The 14,438-nt window shown below is 35.4% G+C and overlaps 1 protein-coding gene across 12 annotated transcripts in view; it reads right to left on the bottom strand.

Annotated features, from left to right (window-relative positions):
- The window catches only part of MESK2 (misexpression suppressor of KSR 2), a 149,595-nt gene that overhangs the window by 25,014 nt on the left and 110,143 nt on the right, over positions 1-14,438 (bottom strand). For 8 of the 12 annotated variants that reach the window (XM_067774994.1, XM_067774991.1, XM_067774989.1 and 5 more), the window contains 5 exons: positions 8,959-9,054; positions 4,285-4,478; positions 4,070-4,190; positions 613-1,177; positions 434-518 (listed from right to left, as the gene is read on the bottom strand). In XM_067774994.1, coding sequence (XP_067631095.1) covers positions 434-518; positions 613-1,177; positions 4,070-4,190; positions 4,285-4,478; positions 8,959-9,005 — 1,012 coding nt within the window. In that variant the 5' untranslated portion in view covers positions 9,006-9,054. The remainder of the gene's footprint in view (positions 1-433; positions 519-612; positions 1,178-4,069; positions 4,191-4,284; positions 4,479-8,958; positions 9,055-14,438) is intronic. The other 4 variants (XM_067774993.1, XM_067774992.1, XM_067774997.1 and 1 more) reach the window with 2 other exon arrangements.

The following is a 14,438-nucleotide window of genomic DNA, read 5'->3' as shown; positions in this document are numbered from 1 at the left end:
TAAAACTATATTGATGAAACTATCGAGGTTTTCATGCCAACTTCTCGAAGTTTTGAAATTTTTCGAAAATGTGTTTTAAAAACAAAAATATATACATACATACATATCGATGTAATTTCTGAAAATTTACCACTGCTAGTGTCGCGTTCGCTACTGCAGTTGTTAAGAAAAAAGTAACTTCATCTAAAGTTTTTCTCTTTTTCATTCGCATACTTTTTAAATTTTAGATAAATGATTGGGCTTAATGAATAATTTTAATTCGGGCTACGCATATGATAATGAATGACAGGCTATGTAATAAATAATTTGTATAAGTATCGGTTGTTTGTGGTTAAGGTAGTGGTAGTGGTGGTGTTGATAGTATTTACTAACAGTTTTCTTCTTTTTTATTGATTTATAACTAATTTTTGCAACCCAATAGTTTAACACTTACCGTAGCCTTCACCCTGCAGGAAAAGCCTGAAGGCTTCGGCCAATTTCGCTGGTTGCTCTTCCAGCACCATGGCGCAATCGGAAATCTGTAAAGTTCAATAAAAAAAAAATATTTATATATATTTTCAAATGATTTTTTGTTTTTGTTGGAATGATTCATAAATTTCGCATATATCAAACCTTCATCCATGATGAATTTGTTGGATCTAAACGCCCATTAAAGGTGACCGTATCATCAACATGTGGTGACAATGCACCGGTTATATTGATTACAGGCATTTTTAGTGTGCACGCCGATGGTTGAGTGCCAGGTGTACCGGGTGGTGTACGTGTTATATTCAAATCATTACGATGTATATAAGAATTGATAAACATAGCCAAATTGGTTGGATTTACACCACGTTCGAAATGTTGTTTATACATTTGTACCAAATCGTGATTACGCTCCTCTGGATTACGTCCAAAATGATGCCACATCAAGTAATCGATAACACTTTGAGTCATACCCTTGGTACGTAAGAAACGTGCATTAAAACTCTGATAACCCCATTCAATCCAGCCAGATTGTGTGGATACACAATTGATGAGCACCAAAGCGCCAACTTTATCCGGATTGCTATGTGCAAAGCGTGCCAAGATATTAGCGCCAGCACCAACACCAAAACCAATTACCGATTTCAATCCAAAATGTGACATCACAAACACAAGCTGAGCTGCCAACTCATCCATTGTTGGATAGATATAACTGCGTGCAGAAATTAAAGTAATATTTAATCAAAATACACGGTTTTTGTAAAAAACAAATGTTTTGTTATTGATATTAGAAAAATATTACAAAATTTACACACGGTGATTGTTACTAGGACTAGTTTCTGAATTTCACTTCTTCATTAGCTAGCTTTTCGCGAGGTAAGTATTGAACTCGAAATCTCCAAAACTCATACTTCATACTGGTCTATTCACTCAACCATATGAATGCCCCGCTGCACGCTTTGTAAGTTGTCTCTAAGTATTCCCTTTTTTGTTGCTATTCATTTCCATACACAATTTGGTACATACATATGTATACTATATGTCTTTTAATCCAAATTGTGAGGAATATTGACAGGCGCGCTTCAATAGAGCTTACTAAGGCTTCACTATTATATCGATATTTCATGAAAAAACTTCTATACATTTTGTAACTGAAATTATGCGAACCAATATCAAAAACGTTTTCGAACAAATTGGAAAATTCGGGAATATTTCACGAAAATTTCGAATTTTTTATTTTAAGTTCTCTGAATTCTTTTTATATACAGTTTTTAACCAAATCAATTTTTTTCTGATAGAAAAAAAATTTAGATCACACTTCAAAAAGCAATGCGAGTTTTTAAAGACCTCTAACATGCACTTTCCCAGATTAAATTGATTGGGCTACAAAACTGCAAGCTCAAAAAAAAATCAGAGAATTTCAATTTAAAAATTCATAATTTTTCTTTAATTTTTTGTATTTTTCAAATTTTTTCGAAAACGTTTTTGAGATTGTTTTGCACAGTTTCTCTTACAAACTTCATAGGAGCGTTTTATTAAAAAATCCAAAATAAAAAAAGAATGTAGGTTAGGTTAGGTTGAACTGGCCAGTCCATGAGGACCTCACATAGACTGATTGAGTCCGTAGTGTTACCAGAAGTTTGTTTTAACGACCAAACTGAAAAACCCTATCAAAAACCAGGACCTTTGTTATAAAATAACTCCGTCCTCTTGGCAAATACTAGAAGCTTCCTAGGACTTAAGCCACTTGCTGCTTCTAGATCTGACAGCTGTATCGCTCCTAATAGCTGGAGTCTTAGCCTGGCAAGTGCAGGGCACGAGCACAGAACGTGCTCGATCGTTTCCTCCTCCAACCCGCACTTCCTACATCTGCTATCACTTACCAAGCCTAATTTAAAGGCATGTGACACCAGAAGGCAGTGTCCAGTCAGAATACCCGTCATGAGTCTACAGTCCTCTCTTTTTAATGATAGAAGCAACTGTGTTAGTCTAAGGTTGTAAGACCTACACGTAATCTTCGACACTTTACAGCCCCGCGCTTGAACCCACTCCTTTCTCGCTTGGTCGATTATGTGAACCTCTCGACTTCGCTTAATCTCGCCCAATATAATTGGGACATCTACGGAGCAAGCTTCAAGGGATGCGCCCTTTTTAGCTAGTTCGTCCGCTTTTTCATTCCCATCTATTCCCTTATGCCCTGGGACCCAATATAGATGTATGCTTCTCCCTGTCCCGATTCTCTGCAGAGACTGCTAACACTCTAACACGCATTTAGATGCTGTGCTATGCGAGATTATTGCCTTAATTGCTGCTTGACTGTCAATATAAAAGTTAACACAATAGTCTGCATAGCGCCTCTAATTTTTTGAGGTATGTTGTTTTTTGTGTGGCTTTCCACCAAACAAGAACTCCATAGTATAGAATAGGGCTTACAATCGCTGTAAAAACCCAATGAGAAAGAGAGGGCGATAGGCCCCACGTACACCCCAGCATTCTTTTACATGCATAGAGTGCCGTTGAGGCCTTCTTGACCCTCTCCTCCACATTGAACTTCCATGACAGCTTACTATCTAGGATGATTCCTAGATATTTTGTGCAAGGTTTCTCCTGTAAGGTCACCCCTCCTAACTTAGGCCTGGTCCAATTTGGGACCTTGTACCTCTTTGTAAAAAAGACCATATCCGTCTTCTCCGCATTGACTTTCAACCCGACATTAGATGCCCAGGTATGAATATCCCGAAGCGCCGGATCCATCAAAGGACTAATCGTTGGAAGGCACTTTCCACTTATGACAATTGCAACGTCATCTGCGTAAGACGTAAGTTTTACGGGTCCCTCATCGAATTTCCTGGTTTATGACCAGCGTCCACAGCAGAGGTGATAGCACCCCTCCCTGCGGCGTGCGCCTGTCCACTGATTTCGTGGCCTCATACAATCCCCATTGTGATATAATCTTTCTGCAATTTAACATGCAGCTGATCCATCTGATTAAGGCAGGATGTACTTTAATGTAATTAAGACCATCCATAATCGCCTATTTTGCAACATTATTGAAAGCCCCGACAATGTCCAAGAAGACTCCTAGAGCATACTCCTTATATTCCAGTGATTTCTCTATGCTTATTACCGCCCTATGCAATGCGGTGTCTACCGACTTGCCTTTGGTGTACGCATGCTGTGTTGTGGAGAGCAGCTTTTCATCCACGTTGGACTTTATGTACACATCTATCAGCCTCTCAAATGTTTTGAGCAGAAATGATGTTAAGCTAATGGGTCTATAGTCTTTGGGATACACGTGACCGATCTTCCCCGCCTTTGGTAGAAAAGCTACACGAGCAGTTCTCCAAGAGTGTGGTACATGATTCAGTCTTATGCACCCATCGAATATTATTTTAAGCCATTCCACGACCGCCCTACTTGAGACTTATAGCTTGGCCGGGAATAAGAATGTAACCGAGGATAAAATTTCCCCTGCTATATTTTGTTCGCAGCAGGGTGTTCTTTTTTTTTAACTTAAAAAATTTCATCTTCTCCATTTTGGGGGCGCTCTAATACGCACATATCATCAATAAAAAATATAAATAGATATACTAATTGTATTTACTCTTCTGGCAACGTTGGAGCACCTTCCTCTTGTCCAGGCGCCGTAACGTGATAAACGCAGAAATGCTCGAGCAGTCCACGCATTGAAGGGAAATTAAAGAATCCAGCAAAGCTAGTGACATCTGAAAAAAATAATGAGTTTTTAGTTTTTTGGATGTCCCTATTCTATAAAATCAATAATCAATAAATTTTTCAAACAAAAATTGTCATACTCACAATTCAATCCCAAATCGTGATAAGTTAATATAGCTGGCTTTGATGTATCACCCTGTATAGCCACATGTACATCACCTTTATCAGTGGGCACACGACGCTGATCGCATGCCTCCAATATAGAGCCACGTGCATGCGGGAATTGCAATTGCACGGAACGCAATTCAATATCGTCCATGGGATCGATGGGCATGGTGCTAATGAGAAAAATTAAATATATAAAACTTGATTAAGTACTGAGGATTTATAGCGTTATTACTAAAGAAATCAACCCTAACTTAATATACAGCAGCGAACAGTGGCAACTTTTTATCAAATTTCGTAAATTTTGGAATAAACCTCTATGAATTTACTTATTGCAACTGTGCAAATCAATATCAAAAAGAGCTTTCTAAAAAATTCGAAAATTTACGAAAATTCTGAATTATTTATTTAAAGTTTTCTGAACTCTTCTGGGTATGCAGTTTTATAACCCAATCTATTTTAGTCCCACAAAGTACAAACTCTGTGGTCACAAGCAATAATCGCCTAAGTCCTCTTTAAAAAGATAGGACGGGACTTAGGTGATTATTGGCCATGACATCCGAATTGTAGGTCTTTCAAAATTGGCATTGTTTTTTGACAATGTTTGTCCCGAAAGCTTGTTTAAGATTTTCCTACATATAAAATTAAAAAATTTTTTTTAATGGAAGAAAATATAAGACACCTTTAAAAAGAATTTTGCCAAAAACCAATAAAAATTTTGAGTTTTGTGCTTTGTTAGACTTAAATTTATTGGGCTACAAAACTGCAAAATCAAAAAAAAAGCAGAGAACTCCCGATAAAAAAATTTTAAAACATTTAAAAATTTTCTCAAATTTTCGAGTTTTTTCAAGAACTTTTTGCGATTAGTTTTCATAGTTTCAGCTACCAAATTCATTGAAGCTTTTATTTAAAATAGCGTAATTTATCTCATTTTTGGCCGTTAGTATTTAGAATAACTAAAATTTTTGGTTGATCTCATGGCCGGCTTTTCCTAAATAAAACACTTGGATGTGTTGTGAAGTCGAAATATTGAAAAATAAAAACGAAAATAAAATACACATCCAAGTGTTTTATTTAAGAAAATTCAGCCCTGAGCTCAACCAAAAATTTTAGTTATTCTAAAATATAGTAAGTAAAAACAAAAATTAATAAACGTATTTTGAAAAAAATTCCCACTGCTATTTTTTTGTTCGCTGCTGTATATACTTAACTAGAGAATTGTGTATATTAAATTGTTTGCTATATATTTAGTGGCTTAGTACACTTAAAAGTGAACTAGGAGTAAAATATGATTAGTTTGAGCTTTTGTTGGTATGCGTGTTGTTCTAAAGGAAATAATGAAGTTTGTATATATTATATATATTTTTTTTTATTTCTTTGAATGTCTATCTAATTTTTGCATACTACTTTCTATATGTCATTATGAACTTAATACATACAGGGTGTTAAAAAACTATGGTAAACTCGAAAGATCCATCAAATGCAAGGACACATTTACAGACAAAACATGCGTAACAAGGGCGAGGCGTGATGATCAGAAAAATATTTGAAAAAGTGAAATGCGTGTTGCTGATTGAATTGAAGATCAACCATCTCGCGTCTACAACTGGATTGATTGTGTTCCAATATCGTTGTCTTTTGCTGGATTGACGATTTCAACACCATACCAGAAAGAAGAATATGTGCAGGACACGGCATTGTAGCCAAGCATATATAAGAGCACAAATTAGTTCTATCGTTAGAAGTAGAACGAAGAAGTAGTCCACGAAACTTAAGATGTGGGCGCCGTATATCGAATTTAGCGCCAAAAGCATCCCTGACGGGGACGCACTGTCACCTCTCCTTTTGGATACTGCTATTCAACGAAAGCCTGGAAAACTTCAAAGCAAAAAGACAGTTATTTAGTCTAACGACTTAGTCATATTTAAACCAAAATCAATGGGCTACAGGTTAATTCGAAACTATCTTCTGAATTCAAATATTTCGGCATTATTAGCGACTGCAGATTAAGCAAGAAAAAAATGTCGAGGAAGGGAGAAGAAAAGAAAGATCTATCAACGTTTTTTTATCTAAAAAAGGACATTCGCGCGGAATTAGACACCGTGCTCTAAATTATCCATGGTATGTGCATTGCAGTCTTAGGTAGAGCACACCCGAGATAGATCACAATTAACTAAAGGTTCAGAAGGTGCAAAAACACTTGGAAATATTTGGTGTAGTTAGGAACGTACCTCAAGCATTGCTTAACGTCGTCCTTCACTTGGTGGTTCTGCAAGTGTTTGGAAATAAGCATTAAGGAATGGCTTTGCTAGAAACTGGTAAAGACAGTAAAGTCTAAACATGCTCAAATATTGAAAGGTGAACTGGGTACGCGAAGCATCTGCAGATCAATTAGTCGAAGCATTTTCAAGATTGGTTTGCATATTCTTACTCATTGATTGATCGACACAATGCCAATTTTACACAGAGTGTTAATGAAATACTTAGTCAAGTTTTCTACATTAAAGTTCTTATTGAGCTCAATCGTCCGTATAAAATATGAATTCTTAATTATCTCATTATTGGTTTATTGAATACCTATTGGCGTCAAAAATCTAGACGGTATTGCTTAACGTTTCGGATTTCATTGTCACTGTTACAAATGACAATTAAAAATAAATGATTTTCAATGATTTACGAAAAATGGAAAAACACATTTGCAGCAAGATATGTCATGCACTGAAAGAAAAAGACTGGTATAATCAACCGAAATACGGGTCAATTCAACCGAAATTTCTGCCAATTTTTATCCATCGCAACAAGATGTTGAATCAACTGCGCACAAATCGTTGATTCGCAATTGACCGTTTTAGTAGTGAAATGAACAAAAAAAGTTGTTGTGACAGCTTTGTACGAAAGTACCTATTGTTGCGGCATTAACAAGGCAGATGAGTTTTCACTGAGATCTTTTCATGGCAGAAATACACTCGGAGTGCTTTCCGAACAGTGCCGAGGGGCGACCCCGCTTAGGAAAATTTTCTTCTAATTGAAAAACCTTATTTCTTAAACTTTTATGTTGCTTTGCCCGGGGTGTGAATCCAGGGTCTTCGGTGCGGTAGTCGGAGCACGCTACCATCGCACCACGGCGCACGCCATATACATAAGTAAATACGTGCATACATATAGTACACAGCATACATAAGTACAAAGTAGAGAGCGCAGTGAGCGTAAAACTCTCTTTGAAATTTGCTCATGTATTGACTGTTGATCGCTGTTGAAACGACCAGTGATATCAGTTGTGGTTACAAAAAAATCAGTTAGATTGATTAGGAATCTGTCAATTTTACAGAATTTTGTTAACTTAAGAGCGACAATTTCTCTTCTGTTGAAATGACTAAACTAATTTGTTCGCTTGACAGAGAACTCGGTCGAATTAACCATAATTTGATCAAATTCACCGAATCTCCGTTAAGTCAAGAACAACAGAACCGATTTGTTGATTTTACTAGCACCATTTCTTTCAATGTGCCTTTTTAAACACCTGGAGTACATTTGGTTAGGTGCAACATCTATGAATAGTTGCCAGTGCATTTTATTTTGCCTGTCTTTAAAATTAAGGAGTAATCGGCTGCTATTCATTTTAATCATTTTTTGTAAACAGCCTAATAATTTTTTAGGGCTGCTGGCAGATGATCGTTAATGAAACAAGTGGCTCTGTGTGAAAAGGAAAACTTTATAATTTCATTAAACAAAGTTGCGATTCTATTAAGTTTCTGTGTGAAATTGGTATGAAATATTAAAACAAAATTAAAGAACGAAAACAATTTGAAAATGTTGTTTTCGATCGCGATCGCTCTGACTGCTCGTAGTTTTCATGGGGAGGTTCAAGCCAATATCAGCCGGAAAAATCCGTTATAGTGAAAAGTTTCTGCGAAGCTTTCTTTGTTGTTTTCATATTTTTCGAACACCCTGTATATATACATACATATTCCAGTATTTAAATACAATATCTTTTTACAATTTTTCTAAAAGTGATTTTCTAATAAATACATTCTTCAAAAGCACTTTTTATTCAACTTATGGTTTACATCTATAAACTAATGATGATTCTCAAGGCAACTAAGCGACAATGTGTCAGATGTTCAAAAATTAATTAAAATTAGACTATATTTTAAACACTAATATTAAATTCTATAAATTTAAAATGCGTTCAAAAGCTAACGTCAAGCTAATTTTATTAAAACAAAACGTAGCTAAGCTAAGAAATAATAAAAATATTTAATAATAGACTAAGCTAATTAATATTAAAATAACGGTAAAACAAAAATAAGATTTAATAGTTATGAGTATACTTATTTAACAATAAAATAAACCTAAAGCTTTTTCGAGAAAGCTCTAAAAGCTCAAAAAACATAAAACTATTGAGTTGTTAAAATCGCTTGTATTTACTTAGTTTACAAATAAAATGAAAAGATCAAACACACAATTTTCCTGGGGATCACATGATGTTTCAACGCTAGCTATTTTCGTATTTTTTTTTTTTTTTTTTTTTTTTGTAATTAACAAGCTTTTTTGATTTTTTTATTCGTAAAATGTTTTTCGTTTTTCCTTTGAAATGACAGCTACTAACGATTACGATTATGTACAAGTTTTTATATTATTTAACGCGCTTACCCCAACAGGCGAGCCTCCTCGGCCGTGTGTGTCGGCGCAGATGGCATCTTCGTATTCAGTGGCTTACCAATTTTATCCCGATCTCTGAAATAAATACTATAAACATGCAAGCGCAAAGAAAACAAATTTTTCGAAAAAAATTACAAAACTAAAAGCTAACTACAAGCGAAGCTTTTAAAGAGCTTTTAAAGTGTATTGATTAATATTATTGTTTTTGCGACTTTTGGTTTCAATTATATTTATTAACTATTAGCTGGCTCCACGTCATAAGGAGTAAAAACACTCGTTTTTATGTTCTTTCGAATATATATATGTTGCGCATCGATAACCGTTCTAAAGGGCAACTGCAATTATATTATAAATAAATCTCACTTAAAAATTACATACAAAACTTAACATAAACAATTATAAACATTTACATACAGGAATTTACCTTGAGAACGGTTACCGATGCGTAACCGAAATATATTGGGAAGAACATAAAAAACTTGTGTTTTTTACTCTTTATGAGCTAGAGCCAGCTAATAGTTAATAAAGTGTATTGATTAAAATATTGAATGCGAGCTTTTAATTTCTCAAAAGTTCTCAAAATTAAAAAGCTTCTGAAGCTTTGCAAGCATCGCTTGTAATTAACATATTAAGCTGTAATAAATGAGCTACTTATAAAAACTAATTTAAAAGGGTTCTTTAAGCGTAAGGTTTTAAGTGACTGAAACAGAAGTTTATAATTTAAAACCAGAACAGGAAAAGTATTAGTATAATTGTTTTGTGTGTGTTAATGAATGTTTCATGATACAGATTTTAACTTAATGAAATTAAACAATGATATTTACAAAGAATGTGGCTATTTACAGTAACATATAGCGAAATTTCAAACATAAAACTTTAATGAATCACAGCATTTTACATCCCCAACATATCATTCGTACTACTCATTCCCATTCGTTGTTCGGCGTCGAGCTATATGTAGAAAATTTTGAGAACGAAGCCTCGAGTTCTGTTATAGTTCATTCTGAACGACAAAACTGCGATCCACAAAAAAAGAGGCTTCCTAAATGCTTAAAACTGAATGCCTCGGCAATATGCGTTATCTTGACGGCGGAAGTGTCAATTAAACAGTGTTTTGTAAGAATATCTAGCAACGGAAGCAGGGATAAAAGCTGTAAAGAGCGGCGGCCCTAGTTGAATTCAGCGAAGACTGAAATTGTTCTATTCGTCAGACGCTATAAAATACCATCATTCAGGCCACCGTTCTAAAATGAAGTGATGATCAAATTTTCAGTGGTGTTATCTTAGACACAACTTAACTGGCACAAATATGTCAAGAAGAAGAGAACCAGAAAGGCTATAACTGAACTCTATGCGTCTACATCAGCCCTTAATAAAATTTGGTGTATATGCACAATCACCTCTCGCAAGGTCTGTATGGTACATTCCAAGCCAGTAGTAATGCAATTGGATTGAATGCTATCATGGAAGAATTCTGGAAACGAGTCCATCTCTCTAAACTTTAAGTTCATCCTTAGAATTTCATATATATGCAGGATTGAGGTTGCCACTGTAGCATCATTAAACCGAAAATAACAACCATCATAGAGGCTGTTATCTAACAATCCCCCCATCTGTGCCAATTTACTCTAATGAGAAATCAGCAATCAACCTCTCCAGGGCGGTAACACTTCATCGAGGGTTGTAATGGATCCCACGACAAAAATATATGGGCCTAGGCCACAGTGGTGCCCCTCCTTCAACTGCCGATTCGATTCTGTTTTCACCAAGAAAGCACCACATATGGAAGAACCGAGTTATGTTTCTAAATAATCTTAATCCTATCTCCTTTTAAGAGTTGTTAAGCTAAACAATTCGAGTGACATAGGCCCCTGCTTCAGTTGCTGTTTCCCTTCTATTTGCATCAAGAAAGCGCCACATAAATTAGAACCGAGTTATGCTCCTCGAGCCGTAGGACGAAGAGGAGATGGAAAGCGCGTTCTTTGCAGGTACCCTGCTCTCTCCAGGATACATATAGAACGCCTGAATGGGCGCTTGATCAACTATTTAGCGGGGCGTACAAGTTGACTCATAAGATAAGCCAAAGACCTTTATGAATGTTTGAGAAAATATGAACTTGTCTTCTGTCATTGAGCATAGAAGTTAAGTAATTAATGGCACCTGATTGCTAACAACTCTCCTTGATATTTGCTACAATAGTAGGGAAACCGGTACGTTCAAAATGTACCCTCTTCTCTATTATCTTAAGGGTGTTTTGTCTATTGGGATGATAGAGGTGTAGGAAAGTATAATCTGTTGTTCCTATCAAGCATTTCGCCAGTGGTGCAATAGTTTGCAAGCATTGATACTGAAAGCAGGGCTTTAGTGTCTAAAATAGCAGCATTAGAAGCAATAGGGAAAGAAAAATGGCACTGAAGATGGCACAGCGCCGAAACCAGTTTGTCTTTAAACAATATTTTACCAAGATCGTTCCAATACACTTATTCGCTTTATCCTAATTCCGGTTTCCCTTATAGGTAAAACTATGGTTACAGCATCCTTTTTTGTCACTAATTCAAGAGGTGGAAGCTGCGTTGTGGAGTGGCCGTGGTCGAGGTAGGTGAAGTGGTAGTGATTTTGTTACTGCTACTGGTAGTTGAAGTGGTAGTAGTATTGGAAGTGAGAGGGAGTGAGGGTGGGAGTTGAAAAAGGGAGGGGGAGGAGAGACAGGAAAGGGTGAAGAAAAATAAGAGAAAGGGGAGGCTGTGAGAGGCGGGTGCGAAACACTTTTTAAACACGAAGAAAATGTATCATTCAAAATCTCAGAAAAAATAAATTGAAATTGACTGACCGAGGAATCAAAGCATAGCTGAATTTTTGAAATAGACTAATATTTATTGGTTTAAGTTTCTTATGAGAATATTGTAACGAGTTTAGTGAAATTCCTCTTATTTGCAACCTTCTTCTAACGTTCGAATCACTAAACTGTTGAATAAATAAAGCCACTATTCAATAATGCAAAATGGCCTTTATTCAAGGTCTTCACAATACTACTACTTCTCGACAGATAGCGTGCTTAAATCAAACTCATTCTGATTCTCAGCTTAACCTCCTTTTGTACTCTGTGATTTCTCGTTCGCATACTTCTAGGCGTTTCTATTTCTAGAATTTACTTCTCGTTTACAAGCTATAAATTTCTCAACTATAACTACAGATGCATGATTTTATAGCTTCTCGCATAGCCCATGCTCGTGTATATGTGAGTGATACTTGCACAAATGATTGCATACTTTTGGGAGTATCTCAGATATATGCATGTGTTTGTGCGTTACTCTCTGCTGATTGTATGGACATATGGGTAGACATAATGATTGATTTGTTGATGTGCATACAAGTCAATGCTTAATATCTGCTTAGAGATGATATTATCCCTTAGTGTTGCTAATATTCGTCACAATTTTATATCGCCGGTCCCATGGAAGACTTGCACAGTTCATTGTTCGCGTGGAAAACTAGCACGTTTCAGTTTTTCGTTACATAATCCATTTGATTCCCCTTTTCATTGACGAGAACGTTTAATAAATCCTTAATCTAACAAATAAGCAAATTTAAAAACGTGTAGGAAACTTTGATAGTGCTTTTTAGACCGAAACCAATGCAAAGAGGAATTCCTAATTTGAATATTTTCTCAAAACACACCAAAATGAAAAATCAAAGCAAATAAATCTAGATCATAAAGCAATCATATTTGAGATACCTTTGCATGGTAATAGGAATTCAAAAGTGGAAAATTAACAAGTACGGAAGTCTAAGTTCGGTGAAAACCGAACATTACATACCCAGCTGTACACTTGAAATGCTGTTGTTTGTTTTGTGTGCTTAATAGTGTTACAAGGCTGCGCAATAATACATATACATATGGTTCTATTCTCAACTAATTTTCGTTTAAAAGAAGCAGAAAGGATACGGAGGCTAACACCAATGACCTTGAGCGGGTAATAAAGCAGTTTTCCTTCAGATATGGGAATTTTCCTACTGTTTACAAGTATATACAAAAAAACTATAAAAAGGGCAGGGTTATTAACGAAATTTTACAACTTTTACTAGAAATAGATTATTATCTGCATTTACGCACTTTTACAAAATCTTTTATATAAAAGAAGGCGATTTAACCGATTTAGTCCATTTTTACTGAAAATATTTTCTGTTAAAAGGCATACATGTGCACCAAATTTTTCGTCGAGTTATGGCTCCAGAAGCGTTGGGAAATGCATTGTAAAAAAGGGGCAGTGCCACGCCTATTTTTCAAGACTTGAATTTTTTCCCATTTCTTGTTATAATGGCACAAAATACGATTGGTACAAAACAATTTTTCGCTAAGATTTAGCTTATTATTTTTGCCTACGACCCTTTATAAAGTTATTTGTATAAAAGTGGGAGTGGCCCTTAACCAATCTTATCCATTTTTACTAAATATTTTCTGCTATAAGGAAAATATGTGTACCCAATTTTGTTACGATTTGTAAATTTTTCTTCGAGTTATGGCTCCCGAAACATAGAAAATAGCTTAATCATAAAAGGGGCGTTGCCACACCCATTTTCAAAAATTTTAGAGTTTTCCAATTTAATGTTATAATTCAATTTAGAAAGTAAAATTCTATTGACACAAAGCTCCTTTTCGCTAAGATATAGCTTATTATTTTCGTCTAGGACCCTTTCTTTTATATAAAAGTGGGCGTGGTATTTAACCGATCTCGTCCATTTTTTTTTTAGAAATAGTTGCTGCTATAGGGAAAATTTTTGCACCCGATTTTATTACGATCCGTTAATTTTTCTTCGAGTTATGGCTCCCGGAACATACAATATTGCTTAGTCATCAAAGGGGAGGTGCCGCGCCAATTTTTTTAAATTTGAAGTTTTTCCTATTTATCGTTATAAATCCACTTGGGAAATGAAATACCATTGATATAAAGCACTCTTTTGCAAAGATGTAGCTTATTTTATTCGTCAACGCCCTCTTAAAAATCTTTTATGTAAAAGTGGGCGTGGTCTTTAACCGATTTCGTTAATTTTTCTTCAAAGCATTCCATATACTAAAAGCAAGCTCTCTGCTGAATTTTGTTACTATAGGTTTAACGATTTATGATTGATTTATGATTAATAATATTTGTAAAATTGATTTTACCACAAGTGGGCGGTGCCACGCCCATTTAAAATTTTTTTTTTTTTTTTATCAATAGTCTCAATATCCGTCCACACGTCAAGTTCCAACATTCTAGCTGTATTATCTTTATCTTTATCTTTATTCTTTAATCGCACAATGGTTATATTTACAGTGCATGTATTATTTACTAAATAATCACGTTAAATGTGTTTTCCAAAGTGTTATAAATATAAAAAGTGGGCGTGGTTATCATCCGATCTCGCTCATTTCCAATACCAATCTATTCTGGGCCCAGATAAGCTCGTGTACGAAATTTGGTGAAGATATC

The sequence above is a fragment of the Eurosta solidaginis genome, chromosome 3 (assembly GCF_040869045.1).
Source record: "Eurosta solidaginis isolate ZX-2024a chromosome 3, ASM4086904v1, whole genome shotgun sequence".
Taxonomy (NCBI): domain Eukaryota; kingdom Metazoa; phylum Arthropoda; class Insecta; order Diptera; family Tephritidae; genus Eurosta; species Eurosta solidaginis.
The sequence above is the reverse complement of the archived record's forward strand: the minus strand, read 5'-3'. Positions and strand labels throughout refer to the sequence as shown.